Source organism: Oryx dammah, unplaced genomic scaffold, assembly GCF_014754425.2.
Source record: "Oryx dammah isolate SB20612 unplaced genomic scaffold, SCBI_Odam_1.1 HiC_scaffold_12, whole genome shotgun sequence".
Taxonomy (NCBI): Eukaryota; Metazoa; Chordata; class Mammalia; order Artiodactyla; family Bovidae; genus Oryx; species Oryx dammah.
Genome location: NW_024070196.1, coordinates 70,311,534 through 70,338,996, shown reverse-complemented (window position 1 = coordinate 70,338,996; position 27,463 = coordinate 70,311,534). Strand labels below are relative to the sequence as shown.

General features: G+C 61.4%; 2 protein-coding genes and 1 long non-coding RNA gene across 6 annotated transcripts in view; 2 read left to right on the top strand and 1 right to left on the bottom strand.

Moving 5' to 3' along the window:
* GUCD1 (guanylyl cyclase domain containing 1) overlaps positions 1 to 4,664 on the bottom strand; it is an 11,826-nt gene extending 7,162 nt beyond the window's left edge. Inside the window, exon 1 of one of the 3 annotated variants that reach the window (XR_005722998.1) lies at positions 4,501 to 4,664. Coding sequence is in view for 2 of the 3 variants with exons in the window: in XM_040251196.1 (XP_040107130.1) it covers positions 4,501 to 4,549 (49 nt within the window). In the remaining variant the exon portion in view is untranslated. The remainder of the gene's footprint in view (positions 1 to 4,500) is intronic. The other 2 variants (XM_040251196.1, XM_040251195.1) reach the window with 2 other exon arrangements.
* Positions 4,665 to 5,195: 531 nt separating this feature from the next.
* Positions 5,196 to 12,860, top strand: SNRPD3 (small nuclear ribonucleoprotein D3 polypeptide). Of its 2 annotated transcripts, none has more exons than XM_040251191.1 (4): positions 5,196 to 5,344; positions 7,202 to 7,345; positions 10,884 to 11,076; positions 12,628 to 12,860. In XM_040251191.1, the coding sequence occupies exons 2-4, from the start codon at positions 7,220 to 7,222 to the stop codon at positions 12,687 to 12,689; spliced, it is 381 nt and encodes a 126-aa protein (XP_040107125.1). In that variant the 5' UTR covers positions 5,196 to 5,344; positions 7,202 to 7,219; the 3' UTR covers positions 12,690 to 12,860. The 2 variants fall into 2 exon arrangements, with proteins under 2 accessions (XP_040107125.1, XP_040107126.1); XM_040251192.1 differs by having other exon boundaries at positions 5,227 to 5,344; positions 10,884 to 11,147.
* Positions 12,861 to 15,268: 2,408 nt separating this feature from the next.
* The window catches only part of LOC120871303, a 13,441-nt gene continuing 1,246 nt past the window's right edge, over positions 15,269 to 27,463 (top strand). Inside the window, exons 1-2 of the long non-coding RNA XR_005722997.1 lie at positions 15,269 to 16,355; positions 23,364 to 23,369. This is a non-coding gene — a long non-coding RNA (uncharacterized LOC120871303). The remainder of the gene's footprint in view (positions 16,356 to 23,363; positions 23,370 to 27,463) is intronic.

The following is a 27,463-nucleotide window of genomic DNA, read 5'->3' as shown; positions in this document are numbered from 1 at the left end:
AAGGGGGGGTCACGGGTGGCAGGGGCGGGAGGAGGACGGTGGGGGGTCACGGGTGGCGGGGGCGGAAGGGGGGTCACGGGTGGCAGGACGGGCGCTGGGGGGGTCACGGGTGGCGGGGGCGGGAGGAGGATGGTGGGGGGTCACGGGTGGCAGGGGCAGGAGGGGGGTCACGGGTGGTGGGAGCGGCGCTGGGGGGTCACGGGTGGCGGGGGCGGGAGGGGGTCATGGACCCTTGGCGCAGTGCCCACCACCCCACTCCCACTGGAGCTGCCGTTGCTGGCGCCCGCTCAGGTCCCAAGGGGCCACTCGAGGACGGTCCACAGCCTTACTGGGCCCCTCAACCCGTTCTCCCTGCCACAGCGGCGGTCTCCACAAACACCAGTCTGGGCGGGTCAGCCCTGTGCACAGGCCTTTGGTGGGGTGGCCCCCACACCCCCTAGGACAAGGCCCGCGTGGCTACTGCCCCGGGGCCCACTGCTGCCCAGCCGCCCCTTGCTCTCCCCAGGCTACAGCCTTCCTATGCCCCCTCCCTCCCGCCTGGACTGGCTCAGCCTCCCAGGCCACGGAGCCAAATCCTGTCTGCAGACGTCACTTCTCCACGACGCTGCCCCCACGGTGCACAGGCCCCCACCCTGGGCACCACGCCCCTCCGTGGCCCCTCTCTGGAGCCCACTGTGTCTCAGCAGACATTCCTGTCTCAATTCCCAAGGCCGCTGACTCCACAGCCCCCAGGGTTACAAGGAGGGAGCAGTCACCTATCAGCCAGGGCCATGCTACCCGGGGCAGAGCAGCAAGGGCCTGGCCTGGGCGTTCCGGTTTGGGCTTTCCCGCTGGCTTGGGCCACTGACTTCCACGTGTGGGCTGGGTCTGGCCATCCCTTAAGTGGGGACTTTGGTCTGATTTCCCTTTCGGTCAACGAACATTTCCCCAGAGCCCCATGAGTGCCCGGCCTGCAGACTGGCGACTCAGTGGGGAGTGGCCGGGCGGACAGCCCACACGGGCGGCTGAGGAAAACCAGGGGCCGGGCCAGGGGCCGTGTGGGACACGCCGTAAGACCAGAGAGTGGGGCCGTGGCAGGCCCACTGGCCTGGGGGGCCCTCCTGCCCTGGGGTCCCGGGAATCTGCTCGGAGCTCAGAGCTAAAGAACCGCCCGTGACACTCTGCTCGTTCAGGACGCCCTTTCGGCTGCCGTGGTCTCCCCCTCTGGGGTCTCCAGGCGACGCTCCTGAAAGCAAACCGGCCCTCGCAGAGCTGACCCCCAGCACCCTTCCCCATCCTACCCCTACGTGGACCAACCAGCACGGGGCCCGGGAGCCCTGCAGTCCATCCTGGCCTTGCGACCTGCGACCTCCTGTTGCCTGCAGGGGTCCCAAGCTCCTGCTCTCCCGTCCACACCCTCCCCTGCCTCAAGGCCTGGCTCAGAGGCCAGCACCTCCCGGGCCTCCCTGGACGGCAGGCTGGCCGTGCCCCCTCGCTCATCGGCACTCCGCCGGCCCGGGCCCCCGCGTGGACCCCTGCCCTGCTGGACTGTCCACGCCCTCTGGAGCAGGGGCCAGGACTGTGCCTTGGCTACACTGCCGTGACCTCTCCTCTCCCGCCTCACCCGCAGGGCCCACAGAAAGCAGGGCGGCACGGCTGCGTGCAGGCTGCTTGCTGGCCGAGCCGCCTGGCCCCTGGGGCAAGAATGTCCCCGGCACCCCGCCTTACATCTGGCTGGGGCCTGGGGCGCTGAGGCCAGTCGGAGGTCAGGCTTCGCTCTCCTTCCCCTGGCCCCAGGAGGCCCTAAAAGGAACCCAGGCCACCGCTCTGGGCCTTGCAACATCCGCCTCCGCCCACTGCTATGGACTGGGCCCCGCGGGCCCCGACCTGCCCAACTTCTGCCTGTCCCGCGCCCCCCCCAGTCCCTCTCCAGTCCACAGCAGCCGCAGGGGTCCCTCCACAGTCTTCCACGGCCCTCAGGAGACAGTTCTTACCCCTTGCGAAGCCCTGCCGGGCCTGCCCCACTCGCCCCGGGGGAGCGCTCTTACCCTCGGGATTCAAGTCTGCCCCTTTTTGTCACTCAGGTCCCGGCTCAAAGTCCCCCCCACGCCCCGTGAGAGGCATTTACTGACTGTGCCTTTGGGAGCAGGGGCTCCTCCACAGTACTCGGCCAAAGTGACAACAGCAGAAAGAAAGCCTGCCTATCTCCCTGCTAGACTGGAAGCGGCCCCAGGGCAGAGAATTGGCTCATCTTATTCGCTGTTTTTCCCAGTGCCTGGTGTCTGACACTCCAGAAACCGATACTGGAAAGAAAATGAACTCCCGAGTGCCCACTACGGTGTGCTGGGCCCTGGGCACGCTAGATCACGGGACCAAGCCCTGCCGTCCAGGTGTTCACCCCCCCGCGAAGGCTGAGCAGGGGCAGAGGCCTCCGCAGGCTGCTGTCCCGCCCTTCCAGAGCCCCTCCCGCAGCCACACACTGCCTCCTTGTTTTTCTCTCCACGGGCTGTTTGCTCCCCAGCCTTGGCTCCTGCAAGAAGGCTGTCTCCCATCTCTGAACATGCAAACGCCTCGGTCCCTTCTCCTCCACCTGGAGGACCGGAGCTGGTGTCTGTCTGCCCACCAGACCCGTGGGGAACTCCTCAGTGGCAGGCATGCAGCGTTTGCCTCCTCCCAGCCCAGAGACCTCGGCAGACACACTTTGGCGGTGAATGGAAGGCGGTTGTTTTTTTGTCTCCTTTCCCTTGAGCGGCCTGAGCCTCCGGGTCACCGCAGGACTCCCCTTCCCCCAGGCTTCCAGACTATGGTCCTCTGTCCACGGCTCCTCCTGACTCTGTGGCCCAGGCTCTGGCACTGGCTGGCTGGGCCACCTGTGGCCAGGCTCCGACTCTTGTCTGTGCCTCCCCAACTGTAAAACGTGGCACCGCCCGACGCTGGCTGGGGCCCTCAGGAACTCTGCCCCGCCTCTTCTTGCCCTTATCTCTTACCCTTTGATCCTGCCCACACCCCTGAGGCCCCTGAACAGCCACCTCGGGGCCACCCCCAACCCAGGCACAAGCAAGTCAGCCAACCCAATAAGGGCAGGCCTTCTAAGTCCAAAGCTGCTGCCAGGCACCTGGAGCCACAGCCCATCCCACCTGAGGGCCAGGGGCTGCCTGGAAGGGGCTGGCCTGGCTTCAGCTGGCAGCTGTCCTCAAGGAAGGAAGGCAGTTTTCTGGCCCTGAATACTTAAGCTCTTGGTCGGCTCACCTGCAAAAGTGCAAGTGACAATAGGAACCAGCTTCACCCAAGTCGTTATGAGGACTAATGAGGCCCTGCATGTAAACAGCTCGGGCAGAGTGCCTGCTCAAAGAAAGCGCCCTGGAAATGTGAGTCATTACTCCACTGAGGCTCCTCTGGAAAGGCAAGTGTCTGGTCGAAGATCACAGAGTGAGACAACCGGAGGAGGAGACAGCAAACCCCGGGGACAGCCCTGGACCCAACTCCTTGCTGCAACCACAGTCGTGTCCCATGGATGCCTCAGGGCTGGGGTCTCCCACGTGTGGGCACCTCACTGTAGAGTTCACCGGCCCTTTCTTGTCAACTGTATGTTGCAGAGGGGATGGGGAACCACTGCTCGCCCTCTCCCACTCAGAAAAGCACACGGAGGCTGGCCGCTGATTTATCAGTCTGTGCCCCCTTCCCCACCCCCACCCCCACCCCCAGCAAAGGAACTCAGGTGCCTGGGAAGGAGTGACTAGAGAAGGAAGACCCTGTAGCAAGACAACACGGCAGGAGTCTGGGAGGCCAGGGGCGGGCTGTCCCTCACTGCTCTGCGATCCCTGCCAGTTGCCTGCCCTTTCTAAGGCCTCAGTTACCGGAGAGGGGACAGGCTCTCCCCAAAGCAGCTCCAAAGAGGACTTTTCGCTCCTGGGAAAGGTGACCCCTCCCGCCGCCCGGGCCGCTCAACCAGGACCCTCCTTCCCTCCATGAACGCAAGCGAGAGATGCCCAGGGGTGTCCCTGCTCAGGGAGTTATCAGGAAAAACAAACAAACCCCAACTGACCGTGGCCGGCCCGGCGGGACCCGCCGGAGCGCACACCTGCCCAGGTTTTGCTCAGAGCTCAACAGCCGGGGCCGCGGCGGCGGTCGGCCCAAGGTCGCGCGGCCGGACCCTGCCCGGCGCTCGGGCGGGGTTCCCCCCCCATACCCGATTCCCGGGTTGAGGGCTGACCCCCAACCCTGATCCCCGATCCCCGGGGTCCTGCCCCGCGCCCGCCCCGATCCACGGGGTGAGGGCCGCCCCCCGATCCCCGGAGTCCTGCCCAGCGCCCACCGCGATCCCCGGGGTGAGGGCCGCCCCCCGATCCCCGGAGTCCTGCCCAGCGCCCACCGCGATCCACGGGGTGAGGGCGGCCCCCCGATCCCCTGGGTCCTGCCCAGCGCCCACCGCGATCCCCGGGGTCAGGGCCGCCCCCCGATCCCCGGAGTCCTGCCCCGCACCCACCGCGATCCCCGGGGTGACGGAGGGACCACACTGACCGGGCTCGAGCGGCGGCCCCGCTGCCTCCGCGTCCACCTCCGTCCTCATGACCCGGGCGGCGCGGGGCTCCCATGGCCCCGGCCCGGCGCGGGCTGCAGCTCTGGCGTCGACTCGGGACGAGAGCGCGCGGCCCGCGCGCGCCGGCTTCCCGGGCCGCCAGCACCAGCGCCCCGGGGGGAGAAGGGGCGGGAGGCGGCGGCGGCCCCAAGCCCCGCCCCGGCCCGCCCCGGCCCGCCCCCGGCTCCCACGCCGGCAGCCCCCCGGCTCCCACGCCGGCAGCCCCCCGGCTCCCACGCCGGCAGCCCCCCGGCTCCCACGCCGGCAGCCCCCCGGCCCGCTCCTCCGGGTCCCCGCTTCCCCGGTCCGCACGCCGGGGGCACTCGCCTCGCTCGGGGCACCCCTTCCCCGGCGCCGTCGGCTTCCCAGGCTCCCCCCGTGGGGGCAGGTCCCGGCCCCGGGCCCCCGCCCCCGACGCCCGCCTCGCCGTCCAGCCAGCGTCTGGCGTCGGGGGCTGGGGCCCGCGAGTCCCCCTCGGCCCGGGCCGGCCCGAGGGTCGCTGTTTCCGGCGGCACCTGGGTCCGGTCATCAGCCCCGCTCTTCCCCGGGCCCGGAACTATTGTACCCGAGCTCGGGTTCCCCAGCCGGCGCGATAAGGATGAACGCGAAGGCGAGAGACCTCGCCCGCCGCCACTCGGGTAAAGGAAGGGGGCGGGCCCTGCGCGAGGCATTTTGGGAACGCGTGGTATTCTGGGAGCGCGCGGCCCGCCATTCGCGCACTCACGCCTTCGCAGTCGCCGCAGTTCCGTCTACCCTGCTGCCTCTTGAAAGGGGGGACCGGAGCCGGTGAGGACAGGGCCGGGGCGGCGGGGGCGGGCGAGGGCTAGGCCGAGGTCCCGCGGGGGGCCGGGGGGCTGGAGGAGGGCGCGCCGCCGAGGAGCTCTGCGGTGCTCGTGGAGGGAGAGACGCGGGAAGCTTGGCCACCCAGACCCCCAGCGGCGCCTCCCAAGCGCCTGGAGGTGCGTTCGTTAGCTTTTTCCCCTAAGTACTTGCTCTTCGGTTTCCGAGCCTCTCCAGGCCGGTGTTTCTCGAAGTATCCAGGCAGTGGTCTTGAGATCGTTCCTGGCTGGTGGCCACCTTCCCCCCAAATCCCTACCTGGCTGGTTTCTTTTCAAAGCCCTTGGCATCTCTGCCTCCCTCCCCCTTCCAGGACCTGATCGCCTAACGCTGAAAACGCAGGTTATCCCATTTCCTTGCTTCTGTCTAAATCGCGTTGCAGGCATTTTGTAACTCCGGCTGCCCTTCCGTGGGACAGCTGCGGTTCAGCGTTGTCCTCACCCACGGACCCCGTTTTTTCCTAACCTCTCCCGGTCCTTTTCCTCTCTTGACCACCCATGGTTGTGTTCCGACCTCCTGCTGCCTGTCAGCCGGAAAAATACCGCCACCTAAAAGCTGAGAATTAGGTTTATTCGGTGGGAATCATGAGGACTCCGAGCCCGGAAGACAGGATTTCAGGCGACCCCTGGAAGAGAGAAATGTTGGGTGGGGTGGAGTCAGGCTACAAAGAAGTTTGCAGCTAGGGGCAGGTAATCTGAATATTAAAAATGACTGTTGAGTAATGGAGACCAGATCTCCTGCCTGAAGAGATTTAACACTTTTCTGTTCTGTGGGAAGATGCGAGAGTCCGGGCTTCCTGAAGTCTTTTCTTTCACATGCATCTCAGCTGTCTGGGGCCAATTCCTGCTTTTCGGCTGTTCACATCCTAATTCCTCCTTTACCCTAAAGCTAAGGTACGAGGGACCGCCTCCTGTGCTTCTCACATCCACCAGCTCCTCAGCACTTACAGGAAGTAACGGACGGCTGCCAAAAAGCCAGTATGGTTTTTACCTGGGCTTAAAAATTTGCATTTGGAAGGCTGGAATACCAAATGGCTGCGACGGGCCTTGTTTACTGGAGAGCAGAAAGCATTTCATTTTACAGAAGTTTTTGTTTTATACACCCATCTTGGGATTTAAAAAGTCCACTTGCTTTTTTTCTCTCTTAATTAGATCAAGTCGGGGTTTTCCCTGGTTGTATTTTCCCTCCAGGGTGAGCATTTCCTACTTGTAGCACCTCGTCACCTTGTGAACACTTGGATATTTTCTCTTTAGCTTAATGGTGAAGTAAGTAGGCGGTCAGAGTGCTTAATGGGTTGAATTAAACGCACAGCCCCTTCTGAGCTTCCCAGATGGCACTAGTGGTTAAAAAGACCTCCTGCCAACGCAGAGATGTAAGAGATGCGGGTTCCATCCCCGGGTGGGGAAGATCCCCTGGAGAAGGGCATGGCACCCCACTCCAGTATTGTTGCCTGGAGAATCCCATGGACAGAGGAGCCTGGTGGGCTGCGGTCCATGGGGTCGCAGAGAGTCAGAGAAGCGACTTAACATGCACACTCAAGGGACCTGTGGTGGAAGGAAGATGGGAGACAGCTTTCATTCCCCTTAGCTTTCCCCCTGTTGAGCCCCCTTTCCTCCCCACCCACATCCTGCACGTGTTTGCCAGATAAGTCCTTTAAGCTCAGAATTCAGCTAAAAAAAAAACCCAGTGCACCTCTGGCAACTTTGCTGAGTTTTCCAGAGTGTCGGCCTTGAGGGGTTGTGGTGTTTGCACACGCCTTCTCGGGCTTCGGAAGACGAGCTAACTGCTGTCTCTCTCTCGCCGCAGAACTCTCTGCCTGCCAGGATGTCTATCGGAGTGCCGATCAAAGTCCTCCACGAGGCCGAGGGCCACATCGTGACGTGCGAGACGAACACTGGGGAGGTGTACCGGGGCAAGCTCATCGAGGCGGAGGACAACATGAACTGCCAGGTGTCTGCTCTGCGCGGGGCCGGGGCGGGCCGAGCCTCGGGGGCCGGGGCGCCGGCGGCTGGGGCTCCTTGAGGTTCTTGGTCAGCGGTTGCTCACCGAGTGCCTAAGCTGTGCCAGGCCCTGTTAGAGGTCCCAGAGAGGCGGGCATCAGTGAGAGCCACTTGGAGGTTGAGAATATGAAACCTAGAATTTGACTGTTTAGACTGCTCATCCTTTGCTTCTCCCAATCCCGTGGTCGTAGTCTCACGGATTTTGGGCCCATTTAAGAGAAGCAGCACAGCCTTCCAGAGAAGGCAGTGGCACCCCCCTCCAGTGCTCTTGCCTGGAAAATCCCAGGGACGGGGAGCCTGGTGGGCTGCCGTCTCTGGGGCCGCACAGAGTCAGACATGACTGACCGACTTCACTTTCACTTTTCACTTTCCTGCATTGGAGAAGGCAGTGGCACCCCCTCCAGTGCTCTTGCCTGGAGAATCCCAGGGACGGGGGAGCCTGGGGGGCTGCCGTCTCTGGGGCCGCACAGGGTCGGACGCGCCTGAGCGACTCAGCAGCACAGCCCTCAGTGGAGCCGTCAGGCTCAGCCCCCCCGACCCCGCACGGCGTGTTTGCACGATGCTTTGCAGTTAGCAGCATTTTCCACTCACATACTGTGGGTATTTGCCATTTTCCTAGCGGAAGCACCTCGTGTGGCTGCACTTGGAGCAAATACTTGGCCAAGCACGCAGGTTTGGGTGATGGTTTTATGCATAAAATGGAAAGAATAAGATTACAGGACTTACCTGCTGAATATCGCTCTGCCGAGTCGTGTCGGACCCACTGCTTGGTGCGGTTCCCTTCCCACGGCACGTGAGTTCGTATAGCATCACTTTACAGAGTGTGGGGCGCAGTTTCTGTTTAAGAGCTTGGGCTTTGGAATCTGATGTGGGTGTGAATTTCAGGTGGCTTTGGGAATGTTAATTACCTCTTTGTTCATCTGTAAAAGGCCGACAGAGTTAACTCGGCAAGAGATTGACTGGGGGAGCGGACAGCTGGCTGCGGAGGGTCGAGGGGCAGGAGCAGGAGAGCGTTTGGTGTAGGGCGCGGGTCTGACCCGGGGAAGTGGGTGGCGACTAGGAGAGCCTCCGACGGCAGCACTGCCCTGGGGAAGTCTCAGCTCAGCCAACATTGCTCATCACCCAAACGAGTGTGCATTATGAAGAGTATTACTCACCCAGTAAAATGGTGTGGAGGGGTATTTGATGTGGTAAAATGCCCCTGGCATAAGTGGGGAGATACAGGGCTCCATAGTGTTCCCGGTTTTATGGGAATGAGAACCAGGCTATAAATGATACATTAAAACGCTTTAAAAAGATTTTGAGGAAGGCTCCTGTGAGGGGTTGCTTTTCAATGAGGAGTTATATGTGATTGAGAGTGGAAGTGAAGTCGCTCAGTCGTGTCCGACTCTTTGAGACCCCATGGACTGTAGCCCACCAGGCTCCTCCCTCCATGGGATTCTCCAGGCAAGAGTACTGGAGTGGGGTGCCATTTTCCTTCTCCAAAATTTTAAAAACTATTATTCTCATTTTGAAATGACGATCGTGTGTTAAGTTTGTGATCATCAAAGCACAGTAAATATTACCTTTTTTTTAAAAAAGAAAGTAAGGGCCAAGTCCAGAATTTCACTATACTTAAAGCAGCGTGATGCCCAGACGTTTTGCCGGGGAAGGTGAGGGTTAACGGATTCCGAGGAAGTGACACTGCGGGTGTCGGCATGCTCACCCCTTCGGTGACAGGTCAGTGTGGGCCGTTATCTTGGCCGTGGGAGCCCCCCGAGGTGTTCTCTGAGCTCTCCTGGGGAGCGGGCTGCAGTCCCCCCCTTCATGCGTGCCCGTTGTGCCCGTGTGCCTGTGCTTCCTACCGCTGTGCTGTTAAGCCAGGCACCCCAGCGTCACCTGCAGCGCCTCCGGTGTTTCGGGCTGTCCCTCCTGGCCCGGCGCCGGACGCCTCAGTGCTTGTAGCAGTTGCTCCAAGCTTGCTTTTTCACACCACTGGTGACTTGGTGAAGACTAGAGGCTGATTGTTTTGTTGGGCTGTCCTTTGATTAGGGCTTCTCTGACGTCTTCTCATTAGATTTGGGTTATGCTTTTGGGGGGTGTTGTGATTTTTGTGTCCTGAGGTGAACCTGATCTTCTGGTTGAGGTGTTGTGTGTGCTCTTCAGGGCCTGTTCCTTTTCCTTTTGTGACTGATGAGCGTTTCCTGGGGAGGTTCTTTAATAAATACCTTGTAACGTTTTGTTTCTCAGCGGTCTCCTGGTGGCCAGCCCTGCTTCGGGCCTGGTGAAGGTTCTTACTTGAATATTGGTGTTACTATAATCGTTGCAAAGGCACTTCCCTTCCTCCACGGAACTTCCTGTGTTTACTGGGTCTGCTCTGCCTGCCTCTCCGTGTATTCACGTTTGTTCTCCACGTGGGCTCACGCTGTCTGTGTTTGTGACAGGTTTATGACCCGTTGCCTTCATTGTTGCCCCTGACGTGAGCAGGCTTCAGCCCGGACACGTGCCAGTTGTGAGAGCAGTCAGTCTGAGTGTCGTTGATCTTTCAGAACGGCCTGTCTGGGTGCTCAGGGTGGGCTGGAGAAGAGGCCTGCGATAGAGAGCCCCTGAGCAGACTGCAGGCCGGCTGGAGTTCATTTGCCTTCTGCAGGCCGGGGCTCCAGTAGAGGCCGGGGCGGGGCAGTTAGCACTCGAAAGGAAGAGCAGGTCGGGGTAAGGAGACGACAAGTGCCAGGAAGCAGGGAACAGCGCTCCACTGTGCGACGTGGGCTTGACCCGCTGTGGACAGACTGTGCTCCTTTTCCACCCAGAAGGCTGGCAGAGTGAGCTGCCCTGCTGTTAGACGTGGTGCCTGTCGGGATTGGCACGGGCACGTTTCTCTTGCCTTCCCACGACCGGCCAGTCTCCTGGTTGGATTGTCCTCTGGCCACCCCCGCCTCCCGCTGCCAGCATCCGCATCTGCCCACAGGCTGGAGGGGCCCCGTAGCTGCAGTGACGGCCCTGCTCCTGAGTCCTGTGTGGTCCTCGTGCGAGCTGTCGCCGCACACCTGCCCTGTGTTCGGGCACGGGCCACAGGTGTGGGTGGCACCACGTCTGGAGCGCTCGCGGCCCTCGGGGCGCCTTGGTGCGGAGGTGCGCGAGGCTAGGCCAGGCGGTGCTGCGCCACTGCGGCCCGCTCACAGCGGCTGACACGTGGCACACGCTGACGGGGGGCTGCGGGGGGAAGGACTGGGGCTTGGGGGCCAGGCCCAGGTTCCAGGTAGGAATCTCTGCGTGCTGGCCATTCAGCCTTGGGTTTCAATCCGTCGAAGTGGGAACCCGCGTACTGCGAGGCGCGAGGCGCAGCCCCGCTCTGGTACACACCGCAGGCGCTCTGGAGTCCCCGGCTTTATCTTGTGATGTACGCATCGGCGTTCCTGGTCTCCCCCGCTCCCACCAGGGCTTGCCTTCACGCCCCCTGCTCTCTGCCGGTGCCCGTGACCTTACTGACGAGGGCGGTTCCCTTGCAGATGTCCAACATCACGGTCACGTACAGAGACGGCCGCGTGGCCCAGCTGGAGCAGGTGTACATCCGGGGCAGCAAGATCCGCTTCCTGATTCTGCCCGACATGCTGAAAAACGCACCCATGTTGAAGAGCATGAAGAACAAAAACCAGGGCTCGGGCGCCGGCCGGGGAAAGGCAGCCATCCTGAAGGCCCAGGGTAGGTGCTGTGGGTGCGGGGCTGCGCCGGGCGGGCGCACGGGGGCAAGGCGGCCATCCTGAAGGCCCAGGGTAGGTGCTGCGGGTGCGGGGCTGTGCTGGGCAGACGGGCCGGGGCCTGCTAGGGAGGCCCTGTGACCGGGCAGCCGGCTCCACACCGCTGCCCCGCAGTCCTGGGGATCCCCAGGCCCCGCCTTCTCTGTCTTGCCTCACTCGCCCCCACTCAGGACGTGCGCGACATCCACAGCGGCTCCTTAAAGAAAGACGGGCTCAGGTGAGAGTGGATGAGTCTGCTGTGGTGACCGCGGGGAGCCTGCCCCGCTCTGCTTGCTGAGCGGAGGCGCAGGCCCTGAAAGGCTGGGGTGGTGGTCACTGTGTGGCTGGGGTGTCTCCTGATGCCCAGTGTGAGTGAGAGGAGGGGTGGGGAGGGGGACTCAGATTGGAAGTCAGCCGTCTGGAGCCATCTTTTACCCATTAAAGGAGGCCGAATGCGATTTTCCTTTACTGCGTTCCAGAAGTGGGATGTGGTCTTCCCAGTGACGTGGCCTCATCTTTTTCCCTGGGTTAGCCCACTCAGTGTTCAGTGTCAGGGTCCTGAAGAGCTCTGCTGTGTTGATGAGCTAGGAAACGAGTGAGTCGTTAGGAGCAGTCTGAGTCCCTATCGATAGAGAGCCGGAAGGGCCCTGGGTGCTCCGCAGGCCTGTCCCTGCAGCAGGCCTGTCCCACGTCGGGTGGCCTGGGAGCTCCGAGGGGCCTCTCAGATATCCTCCAGAGAAGCCGGTCAGAGAGCCTCCTCGCCCCTCCCGGCGGGGACTGGAGCCCTGGCCCTCCGTCGGGGGAAGGTATAGAGGCTGAGCTGCAGCTGCTGCTCCGCTCCCTCGGGGCCACCCTCCCGTCTCTGTCGGGGCTCTAGGAGGCGGTGCCCCCAGCAGGCGGCCAGGTTCTCACGGCCTGCCCTCCCTCCTGGGTCAGCTCCAGGCTCTGAAAGGAGAGTCCAGAGGCCGGCAGGGTATCTTCCCTTCTTCAAAGCCACTGGTCCCCTCTTCGGACCTGAGTCTCAGAACAGCAGTCTTCATCGAGGGGTGGTTTGGGGTTTTCATCTGTGGTTCCCCCGCCCCTGTTCAGAAACATTTCACACATGCAGAACAGCTCAGAGAACAAGATTCCTCTCCCAGATTTAATAGACATTAACACTTCACATCTGTTTCGGAATTTTACGTGTGAATTAAATGCATCTGTAGTGTTTTGTTTGCTCACCCTGGGGCAGCTCTGAGAATCCATCTTTCCTCTGGTTCCCAGGCAGGGCCCGGCAAACCACCTTCACTGCAAGGCCCTGCCCCCAGCTTCTGGTGGGGTGGTCCTGGGCCAGGAGACAGGTTCAGGGCGTCCTCTCCAGCTCTGCCTGGCCACCCGCCCCTCCTGGGGGCTCTTTCCCCGTGAGGTGTGGCGGGCGGGCCTGCTGCTGGACTGGGGGCCTTCAGGCCCCTCGTGGCTCCTCTGTGCTGAGGGTCCGCACCGACCCGCCTCGTCTTTTCTCTCCCCTACCTTTCAGTGGCCGCGAGAGGGAGAGGACGCGGAATGGGACGTGGAAACATCTTCCAGAAGCGAAGATAGATTTTATCTGCTGGACAGAACTTTGCTTTTTTTTTTTTTTCTTTTAGGTTATCTGGGTCGGGGTGTGTGCCTATGTGTAAGTCCAGGTTATCTGTTGACATCATTTTCTGTAGATGTGGGTAAGATGCTAAACTAAATAAATACGGTGTTTTTTTCTTTTTGAGAATCTGAGGACTCTGTTCCTTCTGTAGTTTTTCTGTTGTGTTAGCTTTGGCCGCAGCTTAAGCTTTGACACCCTGGGAGGTGTGCTGGGGAAGCGCCAGTGTGAAGGAGCGCAGGGGCCGCCGTCCCAGCCAGCACTGGCTAAGCGCTTGGAGGGGCTCCGAGGGCGTACAGGTTCCTTTGTTGGCACGCAGCCATGCGCGCGGCAGCCTCTTCAGGAGCACTGTCAGCTCAGCTTAAACAACGGGACACACAGGTCCTGCCTGTGGGGAAAGAAACCAAGACCCAGAGCTTGCAGCCTGCAAGCCCCAGTGACTCAGCACCTAGCAGAAGTAGTCTGATACAAGAAGGCCATTCAGAGAGCCCCGTGGCTCCTGCAGCCCTAGCTGACCCGGGGGACAGGGTCCTGTGTGTTCGTCACAGCGCTCGGCGTGTACTGGCACAGCGGCGGCTGCTAACGCAGAGACGGGGTGTGCGGCGCCAGTAGCTGACAGCAGCCCCGAACTGGAAAAGCAGCGTGGAGAAGTCGGACACAGGAGAGAGGCCAGCAGGGTCCCTGTGTAGGATGAGCTTCGGCAGAAACTGGAGGCGAGGGGGTCGGTCGTCGGCCCTAGAATGGTGCCTGTTGGACAGATGTCCCAGTGCTGGGGGAGGTGGAGGTCCCCTAGCGAGCTTCCGTCCCAAGGTCACAGCACGGCCACGAGGTGGCGGTCCTCGGGTCAGCCCGGCATGCAGGTCAGTTTCCAGGACCGTCCCCCCAGAGCTCTTCCCATAAGTTCAACGAAGGGTGGCTGGGGGCGGCTTCCAGTGCACTTCGTGTGGAAGGAGGTAATTTGCTTTCGATGCTACCAGGAGTTCATCTGTTTCTGAGAAGAAAAGGAAATCTGTTTCTGAAAAGGAACAGGTCCGCTGAGATGCACACAGAGACGACCGAAGCTCCCGCAGTGCCTCCCCTGCAGAGGGGGGCTCCGGAACCTGTTTTGAGCCGTGCCCTTGCGGTCCCCACTCAGCGACTCCGGTTCAGCTTGTCCAAGTCCACGTTCTGACCCTGGTCTAGAGTGTCTTGTTTTTTGTGAGCGTTAACTTTTTTTGGCTGCGCCCCATGGTTTGTGGGACCTTGGTTCCCTGAGCAGGGATCGAACCTGGGCCCTCGGCAGCTGCGGCCCAACCACTGGACTGCTGGGCAGTTCCCTGGAAGTTTTATAAAACAATAAAGTTACCCTAAAACAGCTTTATAAACAGTTTTGTGTCCTGCACTTTAGGGAAAAAGATGGGTTATTCACACTGAAAGAGCAGGTGGCTCTGGGAGGTGTGTTGCGCCGCCCCCCAGCCCGCTCAGCTCCGGGCTGCTTGTCCGTATTTGCTTCTGTGTCTCCATTTAAGCCTGTTTGTGTGGCTACTCCTTGACGTTTCATTTCAGGCATTTATCCTTCAGCTTCTCCATCCTGCCTACCGACGGCTCCCCGTGGCCCATCTCCCTGATACTGTAATTCTGACCCAATCATAGTCGGTGTTTCTGTTATTAGGGATTAGGGCCCGGTGTTTGATTGCAGCTGAGCCAGGTGGTAGATGGGATCACTTTCGTGCAGAACTTTCTCTTTCCTAGAATTAATAATCCTCTTGCTGGGTCGGCCAGAAGGTTTGTTTGGGTTTCCCGTGATGAGCGAACCTTTTGGCCGATCCAGGGCGTCCTTGCTTGCTTCGTTCTCTGTCTGCTTGCTGCCAGTCCAACCCCAGACGTGGCTGAAGACCTTAACCCCTCCTGTCTGGTCAGCCTCTTCTCCATTGGCCCCGGGCTGGACCGGCTTTCCTTTGTGCTTAAGGCCTTGCCGTTACGGGCTTTCCTCTTGAAGTCTCCTGTGGTTTGTAACTTCTTCCTCCCACCTCTGCTGTAGAAGGCGTACGTGTTGGAAAGCGGCTTCTCCTCTCATACTGCGCTGAGGGTGAGATTCCAGGTGGGAGTTCGCTTCCATTAGAATATTGAAGGCATTGTTACCTTTCCATCGGGCACTCTGTGCTGCAGTGGCGAAGTCCGGGGCTGTTCTCAGCACTGACCTTTGTACGAAACTGTCTCTCCCGGCTCCGGGATTCACACCAACGTGCCCCAGCCAAGGCCTGTGGGTGCATCACACCAGGCTCTTGCTGAATGAGCCTTTTCAGAACGGACTTTAATCCTTCGTTTCTGGGAAACTTTTCTGAGTTAGTTGTTAATGATTTCCTTCCTTTGGTTTTCTGGGTGTTCTTTCTGGAGTTCCTGTTATTCGGATGTCGGATCTCAGGACTTTGCCTGTTACACTTCTTTCTCTTCCTGCCTCCCCTAACCCCCCCATTGCTCTTTTGTAGATTTCTCCAAGTTGATCCTCCGGAGGTCCCTTTTTTTTTTTTCTTTCTTTCTTTTTTTTTTTCTTAATAGGACCTCCAGCCTTCCCTAGGGGTCTGGTAGCTAAGACTGCATATTCCCACTGCAGGGGAATTCGAGTTCGATCCCTGGTCAAAGAATCAAGATCCCACATCCTGCACAACCCTCAAAAGTTAAAATACATTAAAAATAATTTTAATAGAAAATTGCAGTTTAAGAAAAACAGTCAGGTTGGAAGCAACACGGCATGGTAAAGAAGACACAGGTCCAAGGGTGATGTCGTGGAGGGACGAGCGGACCACGGCCTAAGAGAGGGATTCCAGCCTCTTATCTGTACCAGGGAGGTGCAGACTCGGTTGAGTCATTGATACCATCTCTGCTTCTAGACACACCTGCTGACTATTTCATAAGCTTAAAAAAAAATAATAAAGCACACAGGATTTTTTTTTTTTAAATTCCTGCTTCTGGCCAAGATGGAAACTTACCCTCATGCCTGAAAAAAAAAAGAAAAAAAACTCAGGGCATTGAAGAAGAGTAACCCGAGAGCTGGGAAACTCATGAGGTGGTGTTACCTCCTGGTGAGAGCTTCCAGGCTGCGGCAGTGAGGGGAGCTGCAGCCTACCCGGGTTGAGGGGCCAGCTGAGTCCAGGGACCCCGAGGCAGCTCAGATTCAGAGGACAGAACAGCAGGGAGAAGCAAGCCTCACAGAGGACCCGGGGGCTGCAGAGGCTCCTCTTAAATACCAAGGAGACAGGCCAGGAAGGAAGCCATGGGGAAGACGTGGGGCCACAGACGTGGGGCCGGTTCCCGGTCCTGCCGACCAGAGGGAGACCTGACTCGCACGGCGGCGGGGAAACTGTTAGACCAGGAGTGTTGTAGGGGTGACAGGCACGGAGACGACACTCCCCAAGTGCAAGGGCCGTGCCACAGTGCGCGGGGTCACCCGAGGAAACCCCAGGTGGGCCAAGGGCAGGAGGGGAGGGGAGGCATGACCCAGGGCCTGAGTGTGGGTTCCACGGGGAAAGCAGGGGTGAGGCAAGGTAGGCCGGGTTGAGGACATCTGGAATTGGCTGATTTGAACAGAGCAGAGGCCTCCGGGCTATAGGGGTGGTCTCCAGTTGTGTGGTGTCTGGCACGGCAGGTGAGTTGGTTTAGACTTTGGTTAATTTGTATGTGAAAGGTATGCTGTGCAAGCAAGCTGTTTACTATCTAGGGGTTAACTGGCTCTAGGAGGGGCAGCCTGTAGCAAGGCTCCAAGGTTTTAACATTTTTTTAATACTCAGTAAAAGACATTTAAACATGAATAATACAAAAATATGTATTTTTAAGACAAGTATCCAGGAAAGTCTTGCCTCATAATTGAACTTTGAGCCCTAGATTGAACATTGCTGTGGACCCAGCTAACAAATCATAAAAATGGGACTTGAAAGGATCAAGCTGTGTCTCGGTCAATTAACTGTATTCTCCAACAAAACCCCAAAAGGTTTACAGGAACATAAGAATACCTAGCACCTTACAAAGTAAAATTCGCAGCGTCTGCTGTCCATTCAGGGATCACCAGCCAGGCAAAGAGCCAGGCAAGCACAGCCCGTAATGAGAGTCTTCAGAGCAGATCAGTCTTCAGACGCGCGTGTTAGAAGGAGCAGGGAAGGCGGCTGGCATGGTTGTTTGCGCTCTTCATGCATTCAAAAAGGTGAAAGACATGGAAGGTCTGTAAAGAAGGACAAGAGGGGTGTAGTGGGAGGAGAAAGAAGGAAGAGAAGCAATTTCTCGTTGAACTTAAGATACCGTAGTAGATGAGGCGTTGCAGAAGAAGAGGTCAGTGAGTGTTATGGCAGAGCTACGGAGGCTCAGCTGGTGGACAACCTGTCTGCAACGCGGGAGACCCTGGCTCCATCCCTGGGTCGGGAGATCCCCTGGAGAAGGGCGTGGCAACCTGTTCCTGGATGCTTGCCCAGAAATTCCACAGACAGAGAAGCCTAGTGGGCTGCAGTCCATGGGGTCGCAGAGTCGGACACGCCTGAGCAGCTAAGCACAGCTCACATTATAGAAACTGTGCGAGATGAAACACAGAGAACAGGATTTGAAGGGCGTTTCCATGGTGCCCATTGGTTAAGAATTCTGCCTGCCAGTGCAGGGAACACAGACTCAATCCCTGGTCCTGGGACTAGGATCCCACTTCCTGAGGGACAGCTGAGCCCCTGTGCCTACTGACGCCGCCACGCCCTAGAGCCCACGCCCTGCAACTGGAGAAAGCCCACAGCGCTGCAGAGACAGCACAGCCAGAAATAAATCGGGGAAAAAGAACTATGGGAAAATTTCAAGTGTCCTAATATATGGGTAGTTGGAGTCTCCGAAGGAGAGGTGATGAGAGAGACAGAAAAAGTGTGTGAGAAATAATGGCCCCAAACTCCCCAAACTGGATGAAAAGTATAAACCCACAGATCCCAGCAGCCAAATGAACGCCAAGCACAAGAAACTGAGATCCAGGCATATATCATCATTCAAAGCCAGTGATGAAGAGAAAATTTAAAAAAAAACTGCTAGAGAAAAAAAGAAATGTTATAATCAGAAGAACAAAAACAAGGATGACATTTCTCACTGGGGACCATACAGATACAAAGACCATGAAACAGCATCTTCAAAGTATTGACAGAAAGTTGTCAATCTGGAATTCAGTACTTGGAGAAATAAGTTTTTAAGACCAAGGCAAAATACATCATTTTCAGACATTCGAAGGCTGAAAAAAATCAGGAGACCTGCTATACAAGAAGCATTAAAGGGTACTCCTCTTGCAAAAGGGAAATTCGAGCACGTGGAGATCTGGATATACACAAAGAAGTGAAGATCTCTGTACTTCACCGTCTCCCTGAGTTTGCTCAGACTCGTGTCCATGGAGTCAGTGATGCCATCCAGCCATCTCATCCTCTTGACGTGTGAAGGTAAAACGCGTGACAATATTAGCATAAAGGCTGAGAGGAAAATACTGCATGCTATTATAAATTTCTTATACTAGAAATGGCGTATTACTTGACGTCTGTGATAATTTTAAAATGTATAATATAAACCCCAGAGCAACACTAACAAAACAGAATTAAGGCAATACTCCAACCTACAACAGCTGATGTATGGATGGCTAAACAAAAGTGGCATATCCATACAGTAGAGTGTTATTTAACCTTAAAAAAGGTGAATTACTGGCCCATGCTACACCATGGATGGATTTTGAAGACAAGGTAAGTGAAAGAGAACACAGAATGTGATTCCATGCAGATGAAATGCCCAGAATAGGCGAGTTCATAGGAGCAAAGCAGGTTAGTGGTTTCTTGTGTTTTTTAATAGACAACACTAAACACCTGTATTAGGAAAAAAGGAAGGTCTTGGGTCAGTGAGCTCAGCTGTATCAATCTCAGACAAGATATCACTGAAGAATGTAGAATTCCCTGGCGGTCCAGAGGTTAGGATTCAGTACTTTGACTGCTGTGCACCTGGGTCCAATCCCTGGTCAGGGGACAAGATCTTGCAAGCCTCTCAGTACAGCCAGAATAAAAGAGAAGGTTATGAACACCTTCGTGTCAAATTCCACAGCTTAGATGAAACGGCCTAATTCCTTGGAAGATCGAAAATGCAAAAACTCCCTCTGAGAAGTAACAGCTAACCCGAATACCCCTACTTCTCTTAAATTGGAATTGTAGTTGAAAACATTCCCACAAAGAAAACTTAAGGCTTATGAGCCTTCCCTGAGGATATCTGCCAAATATTTAAGGAAGAGATAATATCAATTATCAACTCTTTGGGAATGCTTCCCAGGTGGCTCAAAGGTAAAAAATCCGCCTGCAGTGCAAAAGAGTCAGGCCCTGGGTCAGGAAGATCTCCTGGAGGAGAAAATAGCATCCCGCTCCAGTATTCTTGCCTAGAGAATCCCACGGACAGAAGCCTGGCGGGCTACAGTCCATGGGGTCGCAAAGAGTTGGACACGGCTGAGCCACTGAGCACGCACAAGCACGATATCAATTCCACACAGACTGCCCCCGCACTCATCTTTCCCGGCATCAGGGCCTTTTCCAATGAGTTGGCTGTTCGCATCAGGTGGCCAAAGTATTGGAGTTTCAGCTTCAACATCTGTCCTTCCAGTGAATATTCAGGGTTGATCTCCTTCAGAATGGACTGGGTGGATCTCCTTGCAGTCCAAGGACTCTCAAGAGTCTTCTCCAACACCACAGTTCAAAAGCATCAATTCTTCGGCGCTCAGCCTGCTCTACGGTCCAGCTCTCACATCCATACATGACCCCTGGGAAAACCCTAACTTTGACCCTACAGACTTTTGTCAGCGAAGTGACGTCTCTGCTTTTTAAATACGCTGCCTAGGTTTGTCGCAGCTTTTCTTCCAAGGAGGAAGCGTTTTTAATTAAAGCATTCTATCTGGGCTCACACGTCCTCCCTCCCGGGACAGAAGCTCCCGAGCGTTGGTCACCATGGTCCTGCAGAGGACAGGCGTGTTTTCTTCGTCTTTCCTCTTGATGCTCTCAACATGCTGGCATGACCTGAGAAGCAGAGGCCGGAGAGACAAGGCTTCTGCAGCCGCCTGCCAGCTTGCCAGAAGCGGGCACAGGCTCCACACGCCTGAGCGGGGCTCAGTCCAAGAAGTACCGTCAGTGCTTCCAGCCTACTCCTCACCAGTCCCTTTCATCCCAGAAGAGGAAGAGCTTGGCTCCTCACCTCTCCCCCGCCGCCGCCCCCGCCCTGTCTTGCCCGCGAGGAGACACAGGCCCAGGGAGATCCCGGCTGGCCTGGCTGCAGCAGGGCCGTTATGATGGCCGAATGGCCTCTGGCTTGCTGGGGCGCCCCTGGCGGGGATTTGGGGGACTCCTCGGCCCCCGATGGCTGGGAGACAGGCAGCACCCCAGACTGAAGCCAGTCGCCTGGCTCACCTCCTGGCTCCCCCCCCCCCCCCCGTGCCTAGCCCTTTGACCTTAGACAGGTCTCTCAACCTCTCGCTGACTCAGTTCGCTCACGTCCTGCAGGTGCAGAGAGAACGAAAGTGGTGTAAAGCCATCGAACAGTGCTTGGCCCCGGCAGAGCCTGCAGAGCGCTCTTAAATAAATAGATGGCTTCAGCCCCGCCTCGTCCCGAGGCCTGGGCTCTTGCCATTCCCACCCAGAGGGCCCTGGGTGGAGGCCCCGCTGACGCTGCAGAGTGTCTGCCCGGAGCCCCCCACGCGGCAGGCCCTTTCCAAGCCTTGTCAGCCTCGCGCCAGCGGGATAAGGGGAGGCTCGGTGAGCCTCGTTCCCAAGATGAGGGGCCGGGCCCTGAGAGGACCACACCGTCCGCGGCTGACGGGCGGGACCAGGCCACGTCTGTCTGCCTCCAAGACTGAGCCTAGGAGCGGACCGGCCCCAGCCAGGCCCACCTGGTGCCGCCTCTGCCTGCAGCAGCTTCTTGGGTGTCCCTGCCCGCAGAGGAAGCCTCTCTGGGGTTCGCAAGGGCCCCTCAAAGGGACTCTGGACACCTGCATGGGAACAGGGCAGACTGGCTCAGAGCCGCTTCACACCCCGGCCCGGCCAGGGGCACCGAAGGGCATCCATCTGACGGGGAGATTGACCTGCGTCCAAACAGAGCTAGGCCAGCAACGCCGGCCACGGTCCTCACAGCGTCCCGGTGAGAGTCCCTCCACTCGGTCACGGTCGTCAGGCCCCAGGTCTGTGGCAGACGCGGGCCTGGGGTGGGCAGGGAGGAGGGGCGGGGGGAGGCCGCAGAGTCACAGCCTGGAGTCTCAGGACGCGGCTCAGCAGCTCGCCCGGCCCGGGCCAGCTTGCTCATCCTCCCAGCCCCCGGGGACCCGAGCCCTCTGTCCCAGAGTGGGAGTCACTGGGCAGGTCCATGTCGTTAAAGGAGGCTGGGGAGGGGCCAGGACCCCACAGCGGAGAGCAGAGAGCTGCACAGAGGGGAGCAGAGCTCACGCCTTCCGGCCCCTCCGGGTAGGGCTCCCCCGGGCTCAGGGAGGCAGAGGCCTGACCTCACCGCCTCCTGCCCTCCTGGGCCTGACGCCGCCCTTCTGGCCCAAGATGCTGCTGGGCATCCAGCCGCCTACAGACGTGTCTCACGGTGCCGGCTTGCAGTCCACCAAGGGCTGGAGCTCTGGGGAGGGTCCACTGGGGCGCTCCGCGAGGCGGAAGACCCCGCCGCCCCTGGCGCTGGCCTGCAGGGGCGCCCTGGGCCGGGCACGATGACACCGCTCGACTAGCTTGGCATCCCTGCCCAGCTCCCAGTGGGGCTGAGCTCCAGCCCCCCACGTAGGCCTGGGTGGGCAGCAAGGCGCCTGGTCTGCAACCCACCCGTGGGTCCTGCTCCCCACCTGGGCCTCCTGCTGCCAGCTGTGCCTGCCCCTCACCCCCGCGTGTGCCCCTGGATTTCCCGGGGGCGAGGACTCAGTGTGGGGCCCCCCAGGGCCTGCAGGGAGCACAGAGCTCTTTGTGTCTGACTTCTGTCTCTCCTCCCCTGCCCCATGGAGCCACCCACTCACCAAGTGCAGGAGGCCTGGGTGGCACCAGAGCTGGTGGGCAGCGCTGTTCGCCCCACGGGAGGCGGGCCTCACCCCATTGGCACAGTTGTGTGCCCGGCCCAGGGAATCCCGGTTGAGGGGGGTGTTAAGCAGCCTGGGCTCAGGCAGGAGCTCTGCCCTGCTCTGGGTCCTGTCCTCCAGGTGCCCAGGCCCTGCCCGGACCCGAGGGCCGGGCCCCGGAGGTCTCCTCCAAGTCCCCACCCATAGACAGACCTCCCACTTTGGCCTCCCAGGGAAAGCTGTCCAGGGAGCACCCAGGGGAGGTCAGACTGAGTCTGGTCCCTCCCTTTTGCAGGCCCCCTCTTCTCACCCCAGGGGCCCGGCTGGTGCCCAGTGGCCCCCGAGGCCCACGGTGCAGAAAGGCTGAGGTGGAGAGGGCATGGCCCTTTATACGTGCTGGCCCCCCCCCACTCCGCACACTGGCTCCGGGGGGACCTCCGCTCCCATCACCCCGTCTGCCCATGGGCTCGGGAGGCAGGAGCCAGGGCGGCTGGCGGGTCACCCGATGCAGCAGGCCTGGGGCGTGGGCCGTGCAGCCACAGAGCCCCAGGGGGACGCCAGGGCCGGGGCCCCGGGTCCGGGCCCTCGTGGATGGTGGGCGGCGAGGGGTGCTGGCTCAGGCTGGGCAGCAGCGGGCACGGCAGCCTGTCACTGAGCCCCGTGAAGCTCAGGGCCAGCCCCGCCAGCCCAAATAGCGTGTGACGGGCCACGGGTCCCGGGCCAGCAGGGGTTCCCGACAGGTCCACGGCCTCACCCACTGGCAGGGTCTTCCAGAGGCTGCGGGAGAGTCACGGGCGGGGAGGGACTTAGCAAGGGCCCCGCTGCCACCAACCTGGCCTCAGGCGGTGGCCCCCGGTCAGGGCGGCCCAGGCCTCTGCGCACGGCCACTTCCTGGGCAAGTGGCCACGGCGATGCTGCCGAGAGCCCTGAGCCTCAGTTTCCCCCTTGGTTAAGAGGCGGCCTGGCTGTGAGGATTCGACGCACCTGCGTTTATCAAGGCTGTTCTAAAAACCCACTGTTTGCGGCCTCGCCACGCCTCTCACAATGGTTGTCTCTGATTTTTACGCCAACCCAGTGGGGTGGCATTGCTTATCCCGTGGTGCTGGCGGGGGGGGGTGACCTGACTCCTCCACGGCCACATGCCACTAAGGGGCAGCCAGGTCTCCAAATCGGGGTGCTAGACCCCAAGCCCACCCGGTCAGTGTTTCCACGTGCCTCCTCGAAGGTCACGGACCGTTTTCAAAGGATGGATGCTCCTGAGGGTGCCTGGTGTCCCCAACCCTGAGGCTTGGGGGCCAGGGAGGGAACAGACCCAGGCTAAACAAGAGGGCCGCGTTGGGGGACGTAGGCTGGGATGCTCCCTGCCTCATAAGCTGGAACTCGAGACGGAGGGGGGGTCCCCCACCCCCCGCAGAACCCCTGTGGTTCTGTCCTGTCACTTGAGCCTGGGGCTGGCTGCCTGGGGGCCAAGAGTGGTTGGGGGCACCTCCAGAGTCCCCGCCCGTCAAGACAAGGAACAGCCCCCGCAGGCCCGAGGCCAAGGGCAGCAGACTGCGGGGGGCAAGGAGGCGCTCCAGGGCCCGGGTGCCAGTGGCCTGTTGCCAGAACAAGTCTGTGGGCACACGGCCATGTGGCCCGACTGAGGGGGACCCCGTGGCAACGTGGGCCGCTGGGTTGGCCGCGGAGCCCCCGCTCAGGCTGGGGGTTCCCAGAGGGCGGTGTGGCCCTGGGCACACCACGCCTGCCCCAGCCTCAGTTTCCCCCCCAGTGACAGGACCTGGGCACCGCCTGCCTCCCAGGCTGCCGCAGGGACTCAGCTGACTGCCGCTGAGGTCATGTTGGTCCGGGGGGCCGGGCCCTGGGCCAGGCAGGGTGCAGAGGGCAGGGCAGACGGCAGCTCCCACGGAGAGGAGCCGGGCCGGGGGCGGGGGGGTGCCTGCAGCAAGGGGGCGCCTTGGGCTGGGGGCTGCACGCCTGCCCCCTCTCCAGCCCTGAGCCTCCCTGCGGGGCGGGCGGGCCCCTGCCGCCGCCTGGCGTGAGGGGCTAGGCTGCAGATAAGCTGCTGGCAGGTCCTGCCCGAGGACTCCGAGCTCCAGGTGCTGCGGGGGGCAGCGCGGCCAGGGAGGCTGGCCTCGGGGGCCCGAGCTGGGCATGCGCACAGCCGGCCCGACCGCGGGCCGCCCACTGGCTGACCCCCCTGCCCCCCGCCGCAGCCTGGCTCGCAGCCAGGAGAGGCTGCCCGCTGGGAGCTGGACAGGCTGGTCCAAGGCCCGCGGGGCCCGGCGGGAGGAGGCCCAGACAATGGGCGCTTGTTCCCGGTCCTCAGGCCCCGGGCCAGAGCCTCGGGCGACCCGCCGGCTCCCCGCGCACCTCGGCGCCCCCCGGGACCAGGCCCCTCCAGGGAGCCCCGCTGCCCCCACGCCGCCCCGGGAAACAGGAGCCAGCCAGGTCAGCACGCCCTCCCCCCTCTCCCCGTCCAGCGGGCCGGCGCCCGTGGACTGGGTCTGGGCCGCTGGGGGAGGGTGGCTGTTTGACGGCACCCCCCCCCCCCCCAGCCCCCCTCTCTCTCTCTCTCTCTCTCTCTCTCTCTCTCTCGCTCCTAAGCGGGCCCTCGCAGAGGCCCAGCTGGGCAGGATGTGGGGCGGCCTGCTTTCCGCAGAGCCTGCACCGAGCCCACTCCGCCACCCAGCACATTCTTTCATCCAGGCTCTGTGAGCAGCGTGCGTGCAGAGTGGCAGCAAGCCCAGGGTCCCCGCAACGGCTCCAGGCCAGTCTCGGGGTGCCTGTGGCGACCGCGGCACCTGGACGTGACGGCTCAGAGCCGGCTGGGCCCGGGGGAGGGCGCCCCTGTCTCACGCCAGGGCTCCCTGTGACAGGGGGCCGCAGGTTGTGTCGGGAGCAAGGCCCCTTCCAGGCTCAAGGCAGGACACCCAGTGGGCCCAAGGGCTGGGCTGCAGGTGGCAGGGGCCAGCCCAGCAGGAGGAGAGACCGGCTCCCGTCGTGCACTGCTCGGGGAGGCGGTGGGCTCCCGTCCCCAGGGGGAATGTGTGGACCGGCTCTCTCCCAGCTCTGGGACTCGGTGGATCTGTCAGGGTGTTCTGGATCCCGAAGGTTCCCCACGGGACCCCCTGCCTGAGTCCCAGGGCCGGGCCCATGGCTCAGGAAACGGGTCCAGACGGCAGGTGACACCCCGGGGCTGGGTCTGCAGGGCTCCCGTGGGCTGCAGCTGCAGGCCAGCCTCACACACGACGCTGGCTCGGGGTCCCAGAGAGGGACGCTGACCCTCCTGAGGCCACGCGTGCAGCAGGCGGGGGGACCCCGTCCACCACGCTGCCCGGCCCGGGGCGCGGGCCTCACCATCTCGGGGCACTGCAGGTCCCGGGCCTGGGGCCCAAGCAGGCCGTGGGCAGGCTGAGGAAGGCGGCGTTCCTGCAGAGCCAGGCTAGTGAGCAGGGCCCCTTCTGGGCCCAAATCCTGCAGGCCGCTGAGAGTGGAGGGAGCCAGGGCCGCGGCCTCCCTGCCCTGGACGCCCTCCCAACCGCTGCCCCTGTCCCAGGCTTGCCGGACCCCCTCCCCTCCTCCCCCCACACCCAGCAGCAATGGGCAGCTCTCCAGGGCAGGTGGGGTCTACACGAACAAAGAGTCAGTGCGTCGGGGGCCTCAGGGAGGTGATCTGTGGGTGTGGAAACCCTTAGACTGGTTCCCTGGAGGTGAAAATGTTCTGAGACCCCCACGGCTCTCCTGGGATTGGGCTTCCCTTTGGGGGGCTCCTCTGATGACCCCCCAGTGCCCCTGCCCTCCAGCGTTCCCTTCAGGCCCCCCCGCCTCTACCCACCTGGGCCGCAGCTCTCGCTGTGGCTGCAGTCCACCCCTTCCTGTCGGGGTGGCACTCCGCGCAGACCGGGTGGTCCCCACTCCTGTCCTCCCTCTCGAGAGAATGCCGCCAGCCCCGTCTCGCCAGGCCCGCTGCAGAGTGCAGGGACCACCCCGCCTGCGCCCTCAGCCCCTTGCCCAGCCCGCCCACTGCTCGAGCAGCCTCAGGCCTCGGCCCCGACAGCCTCCTCCCGGGGGCCCTGGCCTCCCGTCCCTCCCAGCCAGAGCCAGCTCCACCGCACCCCTGGGCTTGACCCCCTCAGTGGAGATCAAACGTCCTCACGGCTGGCTGTGGGGTGGCAGAGACAGCCTGCAAGCCTCAGACTCTGGCCTCCACGGCCTCCCCCGCCCACCGGCCCCCCTGTCCAGCCTCACGCACATCAGGTCCCCGGCCTGCCCTGTCCTTCCTGACCCCCACCCCCTGCCCTCCTCCTCCTGTTATCCCTCTGCGCCTGGCATGCTGTCTTTTAGGGGGTCCGTTTACAGGACGCGACAGGCACAACCAGGATGGGCCTCCAGACCTCAGGCGCCTCTGCCCACCACAAGCCAGAGAGTAATGTGCTCTCTGCGTAAAGCCCAGGAGGGCACGGGAAGCCAGGCCCCAGAGCCGGAGGGCCGTAACTGCAGAGGCCCTGTTGGCCGTGGGACAGGGCGGGCCCCCAGACACCCAGCTGAAATGCCCAGCCAGTGTGTCTTGGGCTCCTTGCCAGACGGAGATCCGGGGCCCTGGCTGATTCTTGCTGGCCTTGTTTGCACTTCACACATGGTTCAAGTGGGAGATGCCAGCTAGGGAGGGTTCAGAAGAAGCCGGGGCTGGCCCAGACAGGGTCCCAGGGACCCCAGCCTGCCTTCTGCAGGAGCAGACAGCTCCCCAGAAAGGGCCAGCCCCAGCCCCCAGCCTGCAGAGCCCAGAGGGGCAGGCTGCGGCCTCGGCTGGCCCCTGATTTGCTCTACGGCGCTAGGCTTGCAGCTCTTCTCCAAGCTTCCGTCTGCCCGAGCATGTCCACCTGCAGACCAGGCCGATCTCAGCGCACAGGGCGGGGTGGGCGGCGGCCGCAGGGCACTGGGACTCGGCAGAGAGGGCAGCAGCTGGCTTGGTGGCGACTCCTGGGGGCCCGGGGTTGGGGGCTGTCGTCTGTGGAACCGGGGCCCCGCCCACCCTGACCCAATGCTGTGAGGCACAGCGGGTGCCAGCTGTGTGTCCTCAGTGGCCCGGGGCGCTGCCCTCGAGGAGGCCAGGCCTTGTCTGGGCTGCTAGGATGAGGCTGCCAGCCGGGTGGCAGCTTGGCTCCCCCGGGTCCCGGCTGCAGGATCCAGGGCCGGGCCTCCCGTCTCCCCATTGCCCCTAGGGACAAGACCACTGGCCCCCCAGCCGGCCTCCTTGGCAGGGTCTGAAGGCAGGCGCCTAGCTCCAGGCTAGGAGCCACAGCCGACCTCAAACCCCTGAGACGCGCGGACTGCCCAGGGAGCCCCTCCCCAGCTGTAGCCCACTGCCCTCCGTCCCCGCCTCGCCCTGCGGCCCAGAGGAGACCCCCATCGTCCCCCTCCCCCGGGAACCGCCCGGCGCGCGCGCCCCCGCTCCGCACTGCCTCCCGGCCCCTCCCTGGCCTCCAGCCCCCGCCGGCCCGCTCCTTCTCTCGCCTGGCGCAGGAGGCGCCGCAGCTGACGGGCGCGCTCGGGCCGCCACTCGCGGAGCGTGGACTGGATCTCGCGGGGCCCGCGCACCCGGCGCTCCTAAGGCGCGGGCCCGCACCCCGCCGCCGCCCCGGCCTCCGAGCCCGCGTCGGGCCCGGCCCGCCGGCCTAGCCGCGCCCCCAT

Bases quoted from the DNA above. Each gene is read 5' to 3' on its own strand.
- SNRPD3 (XM_040251191.1), top strand. From the start codon at position 7,220: ATGTCTATCGGAGTGCCGATCAAAGTCCTCCACGAGGCCGAGGGCCAC. The intron at 7,346-10,883 runs GTGTCTGCTCTG...GTTCCCTTGCAG, and splicing joins AGGACAACATGAACTGCCAG to ATGTCCAACATCACGGTCAC. The intron at 11,077-12,627 runs GTAGGTGCTGTG...CCTACCTTTCAG, and splicing joins AGCCATCCTGAAGGCCCAGG to TGGCCGCGAGAGGGAGAGGA.